The 21501-nt window shown below is 38.3% G+C and overlaps 1 protein-coding gene across 2 annotated transcripts; it reads left to right on the top strand.

Annotated features, from left to right (window-relative positions):
• The first annotated feature begins 22 nt into the window (after nucleotides 1–22).
• LOC120071110 (dual specificity protein phosphatase PHS1) lies at nucleotides 23–21203 on the top strand. Of its 2 annotated transcripts, none has more exons than XR_005480157.1 (12): nucleotides 23–204; nucleotides 355–503; nucleotides 590–667; nucleotides 773–915; nucleotides 1106–1310; nucleotides 1768–1944; nucleotides 2468–2628; nucleotides 13489–14560; nucleotides 14983–15129; nucleotides 15224–15451; nucleotides 18411–18613; nucleotides 20287–20425. XR_005480157.1 is itself a non-coding variant. In XM_039023169.1 (12 exons), the coding sequence occupies exons 2-12, from the start codon at nucleotides 474–476 to the stop codon at nucleotides 20927–20929; spliced, it is 2760 nt and encodes a 919-aa protein (XP_038879097.1). In that variant the 5' UTR covers nucleotides 23–204; nucleotides 355–473; the 3' UTR covers nucleotides 20930–21203. The 2 variants fall into 2 exon arrangements, 1 of the variants encoding a protein (XP_038879097.1); XM_039023169.1 differs by lacking the exon at nucleotides 18411–18613 and adding an exon at nucleotides 20569–21203 and having other exon boundaries at nucleotides 20287–20444.
• The last annotated feature ends 298 nt before the right edge of the window (nucleotides 21204–21501 follow it).

Here is a 21501-nt window from a genome sequence, read left to right as displayed (position 1 = left end):
GCGTGACCCGTGAGACTTCAGCGGCTGGGATTGGAAGTTTGGAAGAGAGATTCTAAGGCTTTGTTATATCATATATATTATGACAAATTGCAAAAATAACGAAGGTAGTTAATAATAATAATAACAATAATCTACAGTCCACACCTCCCTCCAAGGTGCAGTTGCTAATCCAAATCAACCGCTCCAGAAACAGAAAGCGAAAAGGTACTGCCTGCTCTGCCGCACCTTCCTCTTCTTCTTCTTCTTCTTTTTCTTCTTCTCATGATGGGCAAGGCATGGCAATTGGCAATGGCATCACCTACCGCCAACTTTATTTGCTTTTGCTAATTTGTTTACTTTTCCCTTTTCCAACAGGGAGAGAAAGCGAGGTCTGATACCATATACATACGCTTCGCTTTGCTTTGCTTTGCTTTTGAAGACACTGTACGGACTACAGTACTACCATTCATTTCCACTCAACCTTTCCTTCTGTTATGGAAAAACACCATCCCCTTCAACATCAGGTGCCCCTTTTCTTCCCTCTCTCAACTCCATTCATTCTCTTCCTCTGATCTCATCCCTTCTCTTTTATGTTATGCCGGAATACCAGGATAGCAAGGACCTCGACTTGGATCTCGGACCCGACGACCCTGACCTTGCCCCTCTCCCCCCCACCGTTACTTCCCGGGTACTCTCTTTCTTTCTCTCTTTCGCATTTCCATACACTCTCTCTTCCATCTACATCTACATACTATTTCCCTCTCTAACTTGCTTAATGCCCCCTCAAATCCAGGTACTGCACATGTTGGGAGACATCGCAGCAGGTCCCGCTTACAGGTTTTCCCAATGGCTTGAACTCGTCCGCAAACGTAGTGGCAAACATCGCGCTTCTGGCTTCCACAACCGCCCTCATCCACCTTTCGATATGCCTTTCGGGTTTGCCCAATTATATGCTATTCCCCCCCTCCACTCTTTTTCTTATTCATCTATCAATTACCGCTTATCTACTATTTCACCCCGTTCCAGTGGACATGATTTCCATTACATACTTACCTTTGAATGCTCTGCCTTAATTTGCTGTCTCCTCTTCTCCTTTTCATTCAAATCTTTGGTGTTTACCATTCAGTGCTGAGGAACTTGTCAATGAATCAATATCTCTTCCAGCTCCTGAGCAATCAACTGAAACGAATTTGTGGGATAGACTGGCTAAAGCTTCAATGTTGGATATCGAGTCGAGCTCTTTTTCGTGGGATAGGCTTTTGTCTCTTCACCGCACCGAACACAGTAGTAGCACTGAACATTCGGAAGATGAGATGAATAAAGCCCTTGAGGTGTTTAATTTTTTTACTAACTATTTTATGACAATTCTTAAACATTGTTTTTAAAATAGTTTTCCGTACAAATTGTATGCTTTTCTTTCTTTTTTTTTTTCCCCCTTTTAGGCAATTAACGAAGTGAGAATTGACCATTTATGTATTTCTGTAATGTAGTTTTTGCACATATGTTCTCTATACCGACATATGTTAATTTCAGTTACAAGGTTATTTAAATTAGACGGATATAACATTCGCTTCTTGATGTTTGCAACATTTATAAGATTTTGATATTAACTTCTCTTTCTTCCTTACACTCATCTCTACATATTAAATATATTCAAAATGTCTGTCCTGATATATTTCCTGCCTCAAAATCTGATACAAGCTTTGTATATTTCATTCATAACATAGTTATTTCTTATATATATATATATATTGCGATATGCTGCCTAAAAAAATTATCTGCATATAGGTCACTGTAAATTCTGGTGGAGTCGTTTTCTTTGCACTCTTCAATCAGCTTGGATATGATGATAATCTCCCAAAGGAAGCAGCTGCTGTGATAAAGATATCATCTTCCAGAATGGCCACACAATCTGAGCGCCTTGGTTATGAATTTGCTAGGTGGCTCGGGGTTCAAACTCCGCAGGTTCTCTTTGTTGTTCGTGATTTTTCTATCTTTTGTTAATACTATCTTATTCTGTGATTTAACCCATGCTGTTTGGAGTTGCTTCCTCACGGAGTTTTGACTTGAACCTAGCTAAACATAGGGGTTGCATAGAGATGATCGAGGAGTTGCTTCCACCTTCCTTTTCGTGAGAGAGAATGGTTTTTGTGACATGTTGGGGTGTGTGCTTTTCTGTGAAGTCTTTAGGGGAGAGAAATTAGAGTGTCTTTAGGGGCTTGAGAGGTCTTTAGAGTGAGGTTTGGGCTCTTTGTTAGATGTGTCTCTGCGGCCTTTGGTGGCTAAGCTATTTTGTAACTGTCCATAAGGTCTTATAGTTCTTGATTAGAGGCCCTTTCTTTAAATTGTTTCTTTTTTGTATATCCTTAAATATATATTTTTTACATTTTTCTCAATAAAATTTTGGTTATTAAAAAAAGAAAAAACCTTTCTGTATTTTCCTGTCAAATATTCTTTATCTAATCACATATCCTTTTGGGAACTGCAGGCCAGAGTTATTCATAATTCCAGCACAGAATGGATCCAGATAAAAGAAGCTGCAGAGAAAGCACGAGATATTGCCTGTTTGGAGGGTGATGAGGTTGGTGAAATGACATGTTCTGAACTGTTGGAAGCACTTGAATTTAGCAGATGCCTTTTTCTGATGAGGTTCAATTTTGTTCTTTTCAGCTTCGGTCTATAGTTCAGCATAATGGAAATAGGGGCTAAGATACTGTGTCTGTGTACATTTTCCTTTATAAGATTTAGCAGTTTTTGAGAATTTCTAGATTGTACTTGATGTACGTCACTTCATTCTATTCTGATTTGCAGTGAGTTTGGTTCGCTGGATGAATTACCTAACATGCCTATGGATATGGGTTACTCTTATTTGGGTTTGTTAGGTATAGGGTGCTACCTTTCTATTTAGAGTGTTGTGGAGGTTAACATGTCATTTTTTTAAAAAACGGAAACAAGACTATTCATTGATATAATGAAAGTGTCTAATGCTCAAAGTACGTAAGAGGAAAAAAAAGTTAAAACTTCAAACATGCCAATACAAGGCTAGAACCAAAATGCATCATAAAGACTAAAACTCTAGAGAAAAAGTAAAACAATCCAATTAAACTCATAACTCAAGAGAAAACCATATTCGAGAAGACTTAAACTCGAACAAGCTCGAAACAAATAGAAGAAAAGCTTCCACCGTGATATCTTGCAAAGGTTGAACTTGAGAATAACGAAGAGCCCACTAAGCATGATTGACGAAAAATCAAACCCAAAGAAAAAGAAAACAGCTGCCACAACAAACCGAGTGTTGATAAGGGAAGAACCCCGAACTTTGAGCTTGATAGAACAAGATTGGAAGGCCCTCCTGGTATAGCTCTCTTTGTGGGGTTGCCTTAACCCTGCCCCTAGGCCATTGCATTTTTTTGGAATTTATCTTTTTTTTTTTAAAAAAAGGAAACAAGTCTCTTTATTCATTAAGAAAATGAAGGAGACTAATGCTCAATTTACAAGGAAGTCATAAGGATCAGTAGGTGTACCCGGGCATCTCAACTAGGTTGACACCTCCTTAGCACCTCTCATCACATCCAAACACTAGAAAATCCTCTAAATTAAAGCAATACAAAGGGATACAATTCTAAATTCGAGAAAGAAAGAACCGGCTGGAAAATTAAGGGAACAGGAACAATCACAGCAAAGAGAACTAAAAAATCGAAGAAATGTGAACTTCAAAAAGCTGGAGAAAGGAATGAATGCCAATTTAGACTGATTTCCTGACTAGAGTATGCTGTGAAGGAGCTTGAGAGGGAGCACCAAAGAGAGGCCTTTAGCTTTGCTGCTTCATATCTTGAGAACCATGGGGTTTCCTTGTCTTGGAAACTCTTTGATTCCGCTCAAACCACAATTCAGCTAACACAGCCTTTACAGCATTGACCACAAAATTTGATGAGTTTTCTTGAGAACAGGCCCTATCAGCAGCTGCTGCACATTTAGGCTAAAATCTGCTCCGAAGGTCCAGCACAAGTTAAAAGACATTGAAGAGCGAAAACCAGCAGCTTTGTGCATAAAAGCAGTCGAAAAAAAGGTGTTGGAGGTCTTCCCCATTCTTTTTACACAAAGTACATATATTGAGGGAGATGTAGTGGGAGACAAGCTTCTTTTGCAGCACACTTGAGCAGTTTAAGGCTTCAAAAACCATTATCCAAAGGACTATTTATTCTCCTTGGGCTTTTTGATTTCCAAAGAGCTTCATTTAGGAGAGGATTATTTCGAGGGGCTTTGCAAAGATAATTGGTTAAGGATTTCACCGAGAAAACTCCATTGGATTCCAAAGACCAAACCTTTGAGTCAGGGTGATCTTGCACCTTTAGGTTAGAAATGAGGCTTAACAAATCTTGAAATTCAATAATCTCTTCATCTTTTAAATGTCTTCTAAAAGAGATGCTCCAAGATTTAGTGTTATGATCCCAATGCTCCCTCACAGAACCGTTTGGTTGAGTGGACAATCTGAATAATCTAGAGAATCTGGACAATAGGGGGGGATTGCCAAGCCAAGCATCTAACCAGAAAGCAATTTTAAGTCCATTGCCTAAAACAAAAACCGACAAGTTTTCCACTTTCAACCAAGCCCTTGAAATGTTGACCCATGGGCTTCTAAGGCTGCTCACTATCTTACCAAATGTGTGTCTCCCAAAATTGTTACTGCCATGTATACTTTTGACCACTCTGCACCAAAGGGAAGAGCTTTCATGCTGGAATCTCCAGCCCCATTTTGCTAAAAGAGCCAGATTTTTCTCTTTCAAGCCTCCCAAACCAAGGCCACCTTCTTCATGAGATTTAGCCACATGCTCCCATTTGGCTAAATGATTTAGTTTACCCCCTTTGTGGCCTTCCCAAAAGAAATTCCTCAATATTTTTTCTAAGATGGATAGCACTTTTTTTGGTATCAAGAAGGAAGACATATAGTAAGTAGGGAGGTTCGAAAGAACTAACTTACAAAGAGTTGCTCTTCCTCCTCTTGAAATGTTGTATCTTCTCCATTTGTCAAGAGTGCCTTGAAGTTTAACAATAACAGGCTGCCAAAAAACTGTCTTTTTTGGATAACCTCCCAATGGAAGGCCTAAATAGAGAAGGGGAAGCTGCTCTGCTTTATAATTGAACTTGGCTGCCCACTTATTCAGCATGTCAAGGCCTATATTTATACCACAAAGAGATGATTTCTCCCAATTAATTTTCTAACCAGAAAACCATTCAAAAAGGTCAAGTGTGGCTCGAAGAGACTTTAGCATAGCATCATCATATTTGCAAAAGATAAGGGTGTCATCGGCAAATTGCAAAATTGAGATATGGACTTTATCCTTCCCTACCAAAAAGCCTTCAAAGCATTCTTTCTCATGTAACTGGTTGATTAAGGCATTTAACACTTCTCCCACCAGGATGAAAAGGAAAGGAGAAAGAGGATCTCCTTGCTTGATTCCTCTAGTTGCCACTATCCTTCCACAAGGCCTTCCATTGATAAAGATGGAGAACTTTGGATTGATGATGCAGCCCAAGATCCATTTTGAGCTGAAATTCTTACCAAGTAGGACTTTTTCAAGGAAGGACCAGTCCACTCTATCAAAGGTTTTCTCCAAATCAAGCTTTAGAATCCAACCTTTCTTCCCTTTTGATCTATAGTCCTCAACTGCTTCATTTGCAATTAGGATGGGGTCTAGGATCTGTCTTCCCTCAATAAAGACACTTTGAGTAGGAGCTAATATGCTTGGCATGATTCTTTTTAGCCTCTCAGCTAAAACCTTTGCAACTATTTTGTACAAGAGGGTTGTGAGACTGATTGGTCTGAAATCTTTGACCTTCACTGCATCGGACTTTTTTGGAATTAGGCAAATAAAGTTCTCTTTAATACACGAATTGAGTTTACCATTGCTATGATCAAACATTTTTATAAGGTTGTCTTTCAGATGAGACCAAAAATGGATGAAGAATTCTGGTATGAAGCCATCCGGCCTTGGTGCCTTGTTTCTTCCCAACTCTTTCACTGCCAACTTGATTTCTAAAATAGAAAAACTTACTACCAGCCGCTCATTTTGGCTTCTTGAGACTCTAGACCAGTCAAGGTTAAGGGGAATGGCCCGAGGACCATCACTTTTTGAGTACAATGAGGAGTAAAAGCCCAAAATGATATCTTCAATGTCCCGGGTGGATCTGGTTGGAAGGTCTTGGTCATTGAGTAATTCTGCAATCAAATTTTTTCTTTTTTTAGCAAAAAGGAATCTGTGGAAGAAAGAGGTGTTCTTGTCCCCTTCTTTTAACCATTTTAACTTGCATTTTTGAATTAGACTTCTTTCTTCTAGTTGGTATAACGCCAGTAGGTCTGCTTTCAAGGAATAGGATGCATCATCAACCCTGATCTGTGAAAAACATCCACTGTCAGTGTGTCTTTTCTTTGAAGTTCATTTAGTAAACTTTCCTCTTTCAGAAGCAATCTTTTCAGAAGTAGTCTTTTTGAAGAATCCCCTAAGCCTCTTGTGTTCCAAGTAACAATCTTCATTTTGGACCACCGAGGATTCTTTAATTCTTCCCCCTTTGATCAGGCCAAGACGAAGTCACACTCTTTTATGATGGAGTGTGAGGATTGGGGGACATCTGACAATTTTAGAGGGGGGATGGGGAAATTGTTTGCACTAACTTGTGCAGGATCGTCGGGAGGAAGGAAAAGCTGACTCAGGGAGAAATCAACGCCCACTTGGCAATCTTCGAGGTCTTTGTTGTCTTCAACATCTATAATATCCAGCTCCTCACTATTCACACTAGCCAACAAATCATCTTCTGAGTCTTGTGAGAATGGAGAAGGAGAAATAAACTTGTTACAACTGAGAACTTGACCTTCTGAAGAGGATTTGCCACTTCGGATGCAGTGTAGAGAAGGTAGGATCATAGAACTCTCCCTACCTAGGCCCGAGGTTTGAGGATTTGCTTGGAGGTTAGCACAACTTACTTCAAGAATATCCGGGTTGGAGATGGCTGACCAAGGGTTTTGAAAGGACATGTGTTTTTTGATGAAATGTCTGGGAAAAGGCTGCAGCCCATACGACTTCCTTTTTGCTGTAGTGAAAGACTTAGATGACTTATTCCTTTTCACCTTTTGGAGCCGTATGTGGGAGATTGGATTAGTGACCGAGGCCTCCAACTTCTTCGTGAGAGTATCTTGGCCACCAAACTCCTCAATATTGTTTGGAGATGAAACGACTTCCTGAAAAGAAAAAGCCGACCGGCATTTCTGATTTTTTGCAAACCACTTTTGGCGCCTTTTTGAGGAGAAGTTGAAGAGTCACGACTCTCAGGCTTCTTTTCAATATTAAAAGCTTTTTTCTCTAAAGGCGGATCTGAAGAGGGCAACTTGGGAAGATCAACCGACAGAGGGCTGAGGCAGGAACGGGGTGCGCGGCTCAGAAGACGAACGGCCTCTTGACTTTTTGGCCTTGAACTTATTCTCTCTCTTCCTATTTTCTTTTTTATCAACAAAAACTCATGGGCTTTTGGAGAATTTAATATTACAGTTGGAGGGAAGGAGAAAGTTGAAATTTGAATTTAATGGATCACATAAAATGCCTTCATCGCACTTAACTTCATTCAGGTGAATTAAATCAATGGGATTTGTAAAGTCAGACTCAAATAATTCACCCCTGACCTTGCTTGGAGGGTTGGATGACGAAATATTACCGAAATTCAAGTAGATGGAACTCTTTTTCATTTGAAACTTCTATTGTTGCTGGGACAAAACCGCAAAGATTCTCCTTTATTTTAATTGGCCTCTGAGACATTGATCAAATTAAGTGTATCCATTGTTATGCTTTCTAACCCACCAAAGTATTTCCCGATCGCCTCAAAGGTTTGCTTACACCAGTAGTCAAGGGGTAAGTTCTTAATAGAAATCCAACCACCATATCCTCTGGCTTAAGCTGGTCTGCCGTGGATGGAATTGTTCCATCTTTCGAACTTCAGGTGGAAGGAGCCGAATTTCTGCCACTTGCCTGAGTTTTTAATCAGCTCATCCAAGGAGTCTTGTTCCATTGTCACCAGAGCATTTTCTGCAAATAAAGGATTGATAATAACATTAGATTGGAAGTGGTATTTTAGTGTTTTACTAATATCAAGCCAATTATCGAACTCAAAGAGGCGTGAGACAATCCATAGGTTGGAAAAGTCAGGTTGGAGCACATCAGAATGCTTGATAACCCATTGGTGATGCCTATTCTGTTTTTTGACCAACGAAACAGGGGAAACAGGGGATCTCGGGTTCCTTGAGGAACTCTGTGGCTGATGAGAGGTGCTCAATGGTGACTTGTCAACTTTTGAAGGGGGGAGGTTATTCTTAGAAGGAAGCGCATTGGACGAGGAATCCTTGAGGCAGCCGCTGACCATATCATTGAACTCTTGCCAGCCGGAAGTGCCATCACCAAAAGGGATATGGTTGTTTTTCTTTCCACCCGTTGAGGGCCAGACCGCACATTCCACAAACCATCCTCTGCTGTCCCGGAATTTTGATAGGCGAATGACACACTGATCAACTCTTTCCTTAAGAAGGAAAAATTCAAATGATGGACTGTACAACAATCTCTTCATGCTACCATCTAACCATTGCGCCATTGGTGACGAGAAAAGAACTTTTTGTCCTTTTTTCATGTCTTCTATGAAAAAACCGTTGCTCACTTTCCACATACAAAAGAAATGAACACCTATTTTTCAACTCTTCACCTCCATGAGATCTGGGGCTGACCGTTAGACGAGTGCCACGGGCGTGGTTGGAGAAGATACGGCTGGGGAGGAAGGTCAAAATCAGAGAGGGAGGAGGATGGGAGGGGGGAGGGGGGAGAGCATTTATGGGCCCTATTGGCTGTCTCTTATACACATCTAGATGTGTATAAGAGACAGGGAGAGGAGAGAGGAGAGAGCTTTTTTTTAGAACTTTCCATTTTTTGGAATTTATCTTTTGTTTGTTGTTTCTTATTAGAAAAAAATGATAGGGATTGGTAAGAAGTGTTTGGTATATTAAGTTTCTTTGTCCTTGTTTTCCTTCCCTTTCTTTTCGCTAGTATTCTCCCTTTGTAATTATTCTGCTTTCTGATAAAAGTCAATTTGGAATTTTATAGGGTGGCCTGTTACTTTTAAAGGTCATTTCAACTTTTGTCTTAGAGAGAAAGCCATTTTTCATATGAAAAGAAAAGAGAGGGAAAACGAAAGAGCCCAGGAGCACAAACTAATCAGCTTGGTCAACGGTATATAATGTGATCTCTAAGGTTCTAAGCACGAGGTTGAAGAAAGCTTTCAGTTTGATGGTCTCTCTAAAGTTTATACCAAATGGCTTCTATTCTCTGTACAAAGATGGTTTAATCCTTATTAGCAAATGAGGCTGTAAAGGAAAGGCATATACTTAAAAAATAGTGGTAAAATTTTTAGCGAAAGGGATCTGATTTGAGCTGGTTGAACATAATTAGAAGTTATATTTCAGCACAAGGTTTCCTTTATCTTTTATGGAAAATCCAGAGGTAGAATCTTAGTTACTAGAAATTTGAAATTTTTAACCAAGAAAACTCTCTTTCTCCTTTTCTCTTTATTGTCTTTTCTCTCTGGAGATATATTAAGCAAATTGCTTGATCACGGTGTCGAAGTGGTTTTTTGGAGAGAGGGGCTTTAAGGCTGGGTTGACTGAAGTTCTTTTCTACCTACAATCTGTAGACTACACAATCTTACTTTGTGATGATAAAAATTCTCTATACTGACATGAGATCTTTTTTATTTTGGGAGAAATTAGTGGCCTCTAGTGGCATCATCGTGGCTCCAGGAAGAGTAAAAGAATTTGAACTTCAGTCTTCAAGTGAGAGATTTAAAGATAGGGTTGAAGTTTCAAGGCAGCTTTTTTTAGGAATGTTCTTATTTCAATGTTGGAAACAGGAATAAACTTTGTTTTGCAAGGACGGCTAGATAACCAACTACCAAAGAGAAATTCTCTAATTTTGTTGTTGTGGGACAATGAGATGTTTTACGACCTCACTTGAACAAAATCTGTTATATTTGTTGAACAATAGTACCCTTAGTTCTAAAAAGGACAATGAGATATTTTTATTAAAGAATTATGGGATGAAGGAACTCAATCTTGGAGAGAATTCAAGGAGACAAACATTTGTAGGATGGCCTGAGGGAGTTGGAAGTCTTTGTTGGACAAGTTATCGAACAAGTGGAAATATAGAAGCTTTGAGATATTGAAACTGTTTAGAGATTTTTTGAATGGTCTCTTTTCTCTCTGCCAACATCAAGTCTATGCTGACAGAAACCTGAAACACTGGAGTGTCGATTTATAAAGTAAAGGGCCAATAACATCAAATTATTTTGTTACACAGTGTGTAATGAAGCTCTAAATATAAAGTAGAAAGGGCACAAAGAAATGCTGATGCTTAAGATTCACGCCTAGGTTGTGTGTTGTTTGCTGAGAGGCAGGAGAAACCAAATCACACTTGCTGTTTTGGTGTTCCTATAGTATTAACTGTTGGCTTTCTCTCTTCCGCAGCTTTAATATCTCTTGTTCTGGGATAAATCGACTAATGACAATATGATACATGCTAGGTGGTCTCAGTTTGAAAGGAAATGCCTCTATGATTAAATGTAGTCAGAGCATTTGATAGCAGAATTGATCAATGACCATGGAATCCCAACTAGATCCTACCGAGAAATTGTAGATCTTATTTTGGGGTTTTATTCCTCTCTTTATTTCAAATGTGAAGGAATTTGATCAATACCATACAACATTGAATGGCCAAGAGTAACAAGAAACCAAAATGAGCAGCTTGTGGCAAGATTCACCCCTACAGAAATCAGAAAGGCAGTGAAAGAGTTGGGAAGGAACAAGGCCCCTGGTCCGGATGGATTTACACCAGAATTTGTTCTTAAATTTTGGAATCAACTAAAGGATAACTTCTCTAGGCTGTTCGATGAAATTTACAGTAATGAAAAGTTAAACTCTTGTGTTAAAGAGAATTTCATATGTCTCATTCAAAAGAAGGAAGATGCAGTTTTGGTAAAAGACTTTAGGCCTATCAGTCTTACCACTCTTATGTATAAAATAATTGCAAAAGGGCTAGTTAAAAGATTCAAAGGGATCATGTCAAGCATTATAGCTCCAACTCAAAGTGAGGGGAGCAAATTCTTGACCCCATACTCATAGCCAATGAAACCATAGAAGACTATAGGTCTAAAAAGAAAAAAGGATGGATAGCTGGACGTAGAAAAAGCATTTGATGGAGTGGATTGGGACTTCCTTGAGAAGGTGCTTCATGGAAAAAAACTTTGATATTAAATGGATCTCCTAGATAATGGGATGCATCTCTAATCCAAAGTTCTCCATTTTCATAAATGGAAGAGCAAGAGGAAGAATTAAAGCTACTAGAGGAATTAGGCAAGGGGATCCTCTTTCTCCCTTCTTATTCCTTTTAGTAAGTGAAGTGCTTAAAGTTTTAATCACACGACTGCATGAAAAGGGGAAAATGAAGGTTTTATGGTTGGAAAAGATAAAATCCATGTCTCCATCCTACAATTTGCGGATGACACTTTAATATTTTGTAAATATGAAGATGAAATGCTAGATAATATATGGTATACTCTTGATCTCTTTGAATGGTGCTCAGGCCAAAAAATTGATTGGGATAAATCAGTTCTTTGCAGCATAAATGTAAAAAGATGACAAGCTGATTTTAGTGGCTGCAAGACTCAATTGCAAAGTTGAACATCGCCCTTTTTAAGTACCTTGGTCTACCTTTGGGAGGGTACCCAAAGAAGGTGAAATTTTGGCAGCCGGTTATTGATAAAATACAAGGTAAACTGGACAAATGGAGAAGATACACCATTGGTTCAGTGTTGGACCATTGGGACAATATTACTTCCTCTTGGTCCATCTCTTTTAGAAGACTCTTGAAAGATGAGATCTTAGAATTTCAAGACTTGTTAAGTATTGTTGCAACTTGAAAAGTGAAGGATTGCAATGATAAACAGTCATGGTCATTGGAAACAAGTGGTTTTTTTCACCGTCAAATCACTAGTCACTCATTTATGCAAGGCTTCCCCAATTGACAAAACTTTAGGAAAGACGTTATGGAGATCCAAAAGCCCCCGGTGAGTAAATATTGTCTTATGCATAATGTTATTTGGAACTCTTAACTGCTCTAATGTTTTGCAAAAGAAGCTGTCCTCCCATTATTTATCTCCAAATAGATGTGCATTGTGTAAAGGAAATTGGGAAGACCTACAACATCTCCTTTTTTATTGCAGTTATGCTCAAAACTGCTGGTTTTCATTACTCAAATTGTTCAACAATCAGCTGGATTTTCGGAGGAGTTTTCAGGGACAATGTACTGCAGATGTTAGTAGGACCAAGAAAAATCAATAAATTCTGTGGACTAATGCAATTAAGGTGGTGCTGGCAGATTTGTGGTTTGAAAGAAACCAAAGAGTCTTCCTGACAAGGAAACTTCTTGGTTTACCAGATTTGAGGCTGCTCGGCTAAATGCATCCATGTGGAGCTCTCTCTCTAAGGCTTTTGCGGATCATTCCAGCCAAGAAATTAGCTTGAACTGGCGCGCCTTCCTCCCTGGAGCCATAATATTACTGTTGCAGGCTGTGTAGTTTATTTTTCTTTGGTTGATTGCTTTGTAGTTTATAATTATAATTATAGTTGTGACCTATGAACTTGTCTCAAGTCTTAATTTTTTTGGGCAGGTTTGCCTTTAGATTAAGTTCACATTTTTCTGGGCTGTTTTATATTGTATTGTACTGAAACATTCTAATTATGCCCTCATTTTATCCTGGGAGATGATGATGGTGCTAAGGGGATGTCAACCTAGTTGAGATGTCCTAGTGCACCTGCTGATCCTAAGTTTTATCTTGTCGTATCAAATTTAAAAAAAAAATGCAGTCAGAGCAATTTCATTGGCTTAATTATGGTTATAAAGGAATACTCAAATTTGCAGTGACAAGGTTAGAAGGTCTCTGGTTTAGCTGAGCTCCACGTCTAATATGCTTATGTGTTTCTTATCTAATACTTTTTGTAATTATTCTTCTATTGTATAAAAAATTTGGGTTGCCATTTTCATGAACCCTGGCCTCAAGTGAGATAATAGACTTTGGATGTATTTTTCATAATTTCAATGAGAGTACCTACTTTTAATATAAAAAATAACAATATTGGAAATTATTTGATAAGGATATTTTCTATTTGCCGCAAATATTTAAGGGTCAAATATTTAGGATAACTCCTAAATATTCGTGTAAAAAAGGATAACTCTTACGTAGGGTCTAATATCTGTATTTCAACATTTTATTGGATATAAATATATAATCAGCACTAAAACTATGCTTCTATGTTTCATGGATAGAAATTTCTGCAGGAAGCATGATGTTAAATGATATGTGTTGCTTTTCAATAAGAAATTCTATTTTCCTTCTTCACAAAAGCCTGTTTCTCTATTCGTGCAGCTATGTGCATGGATCTCCATTGTTGGAAAGCTCAAGTGCATTTGAATCACGGGAAATGGCTGAAAAATTAGCTGCTGCTATTGGAAGGATCTTATTGTTGGACCTTGTCATCAGAAATGAAGATAGGCTCCCTTGTCGTCTTCTTCGTTGGCGTGGAAATTCGGCAAATTTGCTCTTGGCTGATAGAATGACATCTGCAAATATGAATGCACTTGAGGAAGCCTTTGATTCTGCTATTAAGCGATACAAACCAAAAGTCATTACAACGCTTCAGAAAGAAAGAAGGACAACTTCAGTGGATAATAGATCAAGTTCTAATTCAGGGTTGGTTTCAGAGGTCTCTGAACTTTGTGATATTGTTGAATCCCCAAAATCTAGTAACCTAAGTATAAAAAGTCAAATATCAGATGAAGCAATGGCATGTGATTTTAATATTGTGGCTATTGACTCTGGTGTTCCTCGTCGACCTCCTGCTGGAAAACGTGCTAATGACCAATCAATTTACCCAAAATTAGTTGAGTTACTACTTAATAGTTCTGAGTTCTCCTCTAATCTGTTACATGACATTACAGGAGGGAAATTAGGGTTCCCTTCATCACCGGATGCCAACTCAACTTGTGGCATTCAGCTTATGGATATGAGTTCTATTGTCCATGAATTTCGATATGGGTTTCGTGCTGCTCTTAGAGATTTGCAAGGATTTCACATATTTTTGCTTACCCTTCACCAAAAGTTAGACAACTCATTACGAGCGTTCATGAATATCATAAATAAGTTTCCCATGGGGGAATCTGACAAAGAGGATGCAGGGGTTCCTGAGTCCCATTTGCAGGGTTCTACAAATATTCATTGTATATCTCCACGTGGTAAGGAACGAGCCTCTAGTGATGGTAATATGGATGTTACTGAGTCAGCTCCAAGATCATCATCATCAGGTAATAAAGAAAGCTCAGACTTATCTTCTCCCTTGTCACGAGATAGCTCACAAGGAAAGTTATACAAGGGAAGTGCAGAGCCCATTCATAGCCTTCGTTTAACTGCAAAGCTCCGAGACTTTCATAAATTTGCCAAGGTAAACTTTTTAAATCTTTTGATCGTTCTCTCTCTTAATTATTGTCAAAACTTTCCCATGTCATTTATCTATGATCAACTTAGAAAAGCAATTGCTTCATGAAATGTTTTCTTTCATGAAAAATATATAAAATCAATCAACTGGGACTCTTATGTTTTTTCTAATGAATGGTACTTATACTTGCATGTATGGTTTCTACTTTCTCTAGCTTTTATACTGTACCTTGTGAGTTGTGAGGAATTTAAAAGTCATGTCGGTTCATTCCGAGGTTAATCGTTTTTTTGTAATGTATTCAGTGCACATGACTACAAACATGGTGAGTCATTAAATCACTAGAGAACTCTGTTGATTATGTGCAAATGTGCGGCCATTCAGTGACCATCACCATCATAAATGTGACTTCTCACGTTCTCTCTGCATAGGTTGATGCTGAATCAAATAAAGAATTGGATATGTGGAATGAAGTGCTAAAGAATGAAGCTGTTAAACTCTGCCAGGAGAATAAATTTAATACTGGGTTTTTTGAGGGCAGCGATAGTCATGGAGTTGTGGATGCTTATGAATTGAAGGTAAAATATCCACTCCACTCATTTTAATATCTAATTTGTATCCAGGAAGCCAATCGGCCAAATACCTCCATCCTTTGATTGATATATATTTCAGGTGAGACTTGAGCACATTCTTGAAAGGATTGCACTGATATCCGAGGCTGCAAATACAGAAAGGCCTTCTTCAGTTACACCTGCCTTGTTTATAGGCGGTGCCTTGGCTGCAAGATCTGTTTACACCCTTCAGCATCTGGGAGTTACTCATATTTTATGTCTCTGCTCAAATGAAATTGGGCAGTCAGATTCTCAGTTTCCTGATCTATTTGAATACAAAAATTTTTCAGTAAGTGCTTTTTTCCTGCCATAACTAATTCCGTTTCCAATTTCTCTCTCTCTCTCTCTCTCTCTGGCCATTTAGTCTTACATTAGGTAAGGGTAAAAATAGGAAAAAGAAAAATAAGTGTTTCAGTTTCTTTATATTCTCTCCTTTGAGAGTCACTATATTCTAAAAGCTCCTCTTTATTTCTAATTTTAGTGGAGAGATTATAGGAACTGTCTATCTACCTTTTCATTAGGGTTGCGTTTGTCCTAATGTTGGCTCATATTTTAACATTTGATTTTCTTGGGTCAAACACTATAAGAACAGCACTGTGTGCATTATGAATTTTGTGGGAACATATCTAGCCTGTTGATTATCATGCCTTCACCGTTTCTTTTATATTCTTTTTTTCTGATAGAGAATGCCAGTGACTAGTCTTACATTAGGGAAGGGAAGGAAAATGAAAACAGGAAAATAAATGTCTCAATTTCTTCTTATCCACCAAGATGTCGTATTATGTACAAGATCAAAAAAAGCCAAAGCTAGAGGACTTATCTTCTAAAGAGTGGATATTTCTTTCTTTCCAAATGTGCCAGAGAGCTCTAAAAGCGCAACTTCCAAAAATCTTGGCTTTTCCTTTCAAATTCCCCATGTGAATGCGCTCCATAAGCCAATCGCTCACGTTCTCAGGGAGACAAAAAGACAAGCCTAAGTTTCCAGCCAAGTAAATCCACGATCTCGAGGCAAAGTCACAATGTAGAAAGAGCCAATCAAGTGGTTCCTCCATGTTCAAACATAATATACAGTTCGGAGGCGAGAGGGACCACCTTCTAGACTTTCTTTAAAGTTCGTCATCGATATTTAGACTTCTAAAACTTCAATTTTTTCTGGGTAATTGTACCTCCAAATCTTACTTTGGTTAGAAACTTAGAGTTGTATTAACGACGGTAGTGGCAAAGTGTTTAAAAGTTGATTTGGTAGAGTACACGATAGAGGGGCTTCAAGGGACCAAGGAATATGATCCTTGCCCACACCTATCCGAATAGCATTAAGGCTCCATTAAGCTTTTCCACAGGGCCAACCAGCTGTGCTCACGGTAAAAAAATCCCTCTACTAAGACCAAGGTCTCAAACCTGGCTGTCATTGTCCCAACAATCAAATAAATTATAGATAACATGGCTGATGGCTGACAAGAAACCCACGGAGTGCAGAGGCTATTGTACCACGGGAGGAGAGAGAATATATTATTTATTATATATATATATATATATATATATAATATATAATTCGCTAGATTCTCGTGGGAGAAGATGACAGAGATGAAGTGGCAGCAAATGAAAACCGAGAGTGAGGAGGTGAGGGAGAGAGAAAGACCTATTCACCGATGGCAGAACGATTAGAGATGGGGACGAAACCCACGCAAAGTAACAACCCACGATGCAAGATTTGAAACCCATGGATGTACTACTATGCGACGACGCTGAAGATGATGACGAGATTTGACCCTTAGGCTATAGGTTATTGGCCATTATTATTATTTCATTTAGAACTCTACGGTTTCTTTTTCTCATTGTAACTCAAGCATTATTCTCTTTTCATTATATCAATGAAAAGTTTTGTTTCCAATCAAAAAAAAGGAAAAAAAAACTACTACTACTACTATGTGATGACGCTAAAGATGATGACGAAAAGGATTACCGGAGTGAGACGGCACTGGAGGTTACTTGAAGATTTTGCGAGAGATGGGCAGGCGTCGGCTAGGGTTTTTCTTTTCAAAAAGTAGGGTTTTACTTCTTTGGTACCATGTTATATTTGGAGGAATACTGTATTTTCTCTTATTTTTGGGAAAGACCCAATAATGAGTAAATATAACACGTGAGAAATTCTATCTAAGGAATTCAGTATAAAAAGGACATCTAAAAAATAATTAAAATATATAAATGACTACACAAATCTACATATTAGTTATAACGAGGTTCCATCTCAAAATCAATTGGCCATGAGAGGAGTTGCCCATATGTTATAAAGAGTGGGAGGCTTCTTGATTTTTCCAATGTGGGATCCTCAACATGGTACCTCTTTGGTTCACCATTTTTGGATCGGATCCCAATTTTTGTTTTTGGACTGAATGCCCCATTTGGGCCTCATGAGCTTTGATACCATGTTAAATAACCAATTGACCCAAAAGCTTAAGCTTATGGGTGAAGGTAAATATAATATTATATCAATATTTGAACACTTTTTAATAGAAACCATGATGTTCTTTGAAGCCTTTAGAAGCGAGAAGTAATATAGAGGAAAGTTGTTAAGGATGGATTGGGCTAGAGTCACCCTGCCACCTTTAGAGAGAAGGATCAAGGATGGATCTCCAAACATCCAATTTAGCTTTTAATTTCTCAATTAGCTGCTCCCTCCCGTGATCTCCCCCTAATACTTAAATAAGGGCCCAATTATCAAGTTCCTCCTTATCCACGTTAATCCCAATCAATGAAGTCTGATGTCCCATCACTTCTTTGGAGCCACAACATTTTGGGGCAGAACACAATGGTGTCATCAGCATACTTAAGATGTGAAACCTCCACCAAGTCTTTCCCAACAGTGAGGCCCCTCAAAATCCTCTTTTGAAGACAAAAATGCACTATACGACTTAACACTTTCCCTATAATGGTAAATAGGAAAGGTGAGAGGGAATCTCCTGCCTCAGACCTCTTTGGGCCTCAAATTTTTCTCTTGGTCTTCCATTTATAAGAATCGAGAAGTTGGTTGTTCTAATACAACCAGTGATCCACTTTCTCCAAAGTCTACTAAATCCTTTAAGCTCGATAATAACGTCAAGAAACCTCAAATCCACCTTATCGTAAGCTTTTCATGATCAACTTTAATAAATAATATTAGATGATATAATATTAAATTTACTTTCACCCATCAGCTTAAGTTTTTGGGTCAATCATTAATTTAACAAATAGCTCCTTTGTTTCGGCAGTTTTCAATCTTCAACCGCTTCAAAAGGCGGGAGAATGACGTCCAAAATCTGCTTCCTTGGACAAAGGCTGCCTAGCAATCACTAAAAGGTGTACCTTTTTCAAACTTTCTGCTAGGGCTTCTGCCATAATATTATACAACGAACCTGATGGATCAGAAGTCACCGACTTCAGGAGCATCTTTTTTCTCAGGAATCAAGCATATGTAAGTTTCATTAGTGCATTATTAATAATACCATTTTGGAAAAAAAAACTCTTAGGAACACCTAATCAAGCTTAAAGATGTTGCAATAGTTTTTATAAAACTCACTTGTCATTCCGTCTAGCCCCTTAGATTAAGGTTACCCATGTTCTGATTTGCCATACAAATCTCCTCCTCATGGGAGGGGTATTCCTACTCAGAACTACTTTGTCTATCAAGGGGATTCCAGCTAACTCCATCTACTGTAGAAAGTGCATCGTGTTGTGTGAAGATTTTGAAAACCACAATCTCATCTTCAATTCCTTGATCAACAGTAAGCAAGTGCCATGGTCATTCTCAAGGGTGGAGATGAAGCTTTTATTCTTCTTGGATGAGGCCCCATCTATGAAAAAGGGAATTATTCTCATTGCCTTCTTTTAGCCACTTGATTTTACATTTCTTATTCATGACTCGATGCTCACTGATAGCAACTTTAGGCAAGGAAAGGAATCCTTCGACCTGCTTCTGTCATCTAGCTGCCGCTGAGAAATAATGCCTTGTTCTCTAAGAAGCACGAACACTTTAGTTTGGTTAACGTGTCCGTGTCCGTGTCCAGCACATGACAGACACTCTGACACGTATCGGACACTTGTTAGTGCAATAGATATGTTAGACACTAGTTGTACAAAGTGAAAATAAGACTAACATTTAATAGACATGCATCAAACAATTCTTGCATATACTAAGTCAACAGATATATGACAAAAATAATAAATTTTGAGAGCGAACTACATTAAACTGATTTTGAAGCATAGAAATGAATAGAATTCATTAACTTTGAATTTCCATCGTGTTTAAAAATGATATATAGTTTAAAAAATGTATCCTTGCCGTGTCCGTGTCCTAAATGTTTAAAAAATGACGCATCGCCGTGTCAGTGTCATATTTGTGTCACGTATCGTATTCTTGCTTCTTAGCTTGTTCCCCTAAAGTGTCTAGGCGAGCAATTTGATTGAAAGATCCAGTTTTTTTAATCAACCACATTCCCTCTTCTCTCTGAGCATTTTTGGCCTGCCTTTTCAAATTCATCTAACCCGTCTTCAATTCCTGAAAGATGGTCAGTCTCTTGATGGGAAATTTCAAAATGAGCTTTGTCGTTTGCAAGATCGTGACTTGACATTTTGCTCATCAGAAAGGACGTGCAAAGCATTGACCACGGACTCTGGGAATATCTGCCATTTGTCAGCAAGACTAAAGTGAGGGTCCAATGGACCTGAAAAAGAGTGGGGCGGCCATAGAGAAGTTACTAATTCCTTCTTTGTCTCGAACCACTACCATCTTTATTTCTCATTCTAATGAAGACAGATCAGCAATCTGTCTATTTGTTTAGCATGGGTTAGCCTTGTGCTGATCCATGTTATTTATATCTTTCAATTTTCATAACTCACATCGTGTAAAATTTTAGATGCATAATAATAGAAATTGTTGTCATTGTCCATATATGCTTGTTGGTTGCAATAAAGTGACTGTCAATGTACATTTAATATCATCAATACATACATTCTACTGTCAAGTTTCCTTTTCAGAGGAGGAAAAGGAGTTAAGTTCTAAAAAAGAATAAAGTTTTTTTTTTCCCCATTTATGAGAAAATCATTTTATCTGTCAGATGTCTGATAAAGCTATGTTGCCTTAAACAGATAAGTGATGATGAAGACTCAAACATCAGCAGCATCTTTGAAGAAGCTTCTGATTTTGTTGATGACGTTGAAAGAAAGGGTGGGAAGATCCTGGTTCATTGTTTTGAAGGGAAAAGCAGAAGTGCCACATTAGTTCTTGCTTACTTGATGCTCAGAAAGTAAATGTTCAATTGCGATTTGTATATTGCTACATTAGTTTATCACCACCGTCCCACCCCATTACCGACTTCCAAGGCTTGGGTACTCGTACTGACGATATATATTATGATGCCACGGTTGCAGGAGATACACACTGTTAAAAGCATGGAATGCCTTGAAACGGGTTCACCGTCGAGCTCAGCCTAATGATGGGTTTGCTAAAACATTATTAGAGTTGGATCGAAAAATACATGGAAAGGTATCCATGGAGTGGCAATCACGAAAACCAACCATGAAAGTTTGCCCAATTTGTGGGAAAAATGCTGGACTGAGCAGTAGCTCACTGAAACTTCATTTGCAAAAATCACACAAGAAGCTATCATCTGGGAGTGTAGACAGCGCAATGACCATGGAAATACAGAAAGCATTGACAGCTCTGAGAATCAGTCGCGGAGGAAGCGTGAGCCCAACCCAGAGACAATCTCTTCTCATCTTGGATGAATAGGCAAATATGGAACTTTGGAGTCTCTTTTGGATTCATTCCCCTGCCAGGCGATCACGCCAAAGAGGTATAGGAACGATTTGACTCATCACTTGAGCACCTACCGTTTCCCTTAATCTATACTACTAAAAGGCGATGACTATTTTAGTCTCTCTCTATTGCAAGATTACGCGGTAGAAACTTTTAATACAAAGTTATGACTAAATTTATTGTATGAAATTTTTTAGAGAAATATTCATTATTCACCGATAAAAAAAATGTCAAATTATTTCCACCATTTACAGGAATTGGAAAAAAATACTGATGGTCTTTTATCAACATCTATCAGTAATAGATTTGTATCAGTTTTTATCACTATAATATCAATGATAGATTTTTATCCGTCCCTATTAATGATAGGTACTAATGGACTTTTATCAACCTCTATCAGTGATAGATTTCTATCAGTTTTTATCACGGATAGGCATTGATAGATTTCTATCAGTATTTATTAATGATAGATTTGTATCAGTTTTTGTCAACGATAGTATCAATGACAAATTTGTATCAGTTTCTATCACTGATAGTACTGATAG

The sequence above is a fragment of the Benincasa hispida genome, chromosome 2 (genome assembly GCF_009727055.1).
Source record: "Benincasa hispida cultivar B227 chromosome 2, ASM972705v1, whole genome shotgun sequence".
NCBI lineage: Eukaryota > Viridiplantae > Streptophyta > Magnoliopsida > Cucurbitales > Cucurbitaceae > Benincasa > Benincasa hispida.
This window is presented reverse-complemented; position numbering and strand designations above follow the sequence as displayed.

Coding starts and splice junctions, on each gene's coding strand:
- LOC120071110 (XM_039023169.1), top strand. CDS start 474: ATGGAAAAACACCATCCCCTTCAACATCAG. Junction 668..772: donor CCCCCACCGTTACTTCCCGG/GTACTCTCTTTC, acceptor CCTCAAATCCAG/GTACTGCACATGTTGGGAGA. Junction 1,311..1,767: donor AGATGAATAAAGCCCTTGAG/GTGTTTAATTTT, acceptor ATCTGCATATAG/GTCACTGTAAATTCTGGTGG.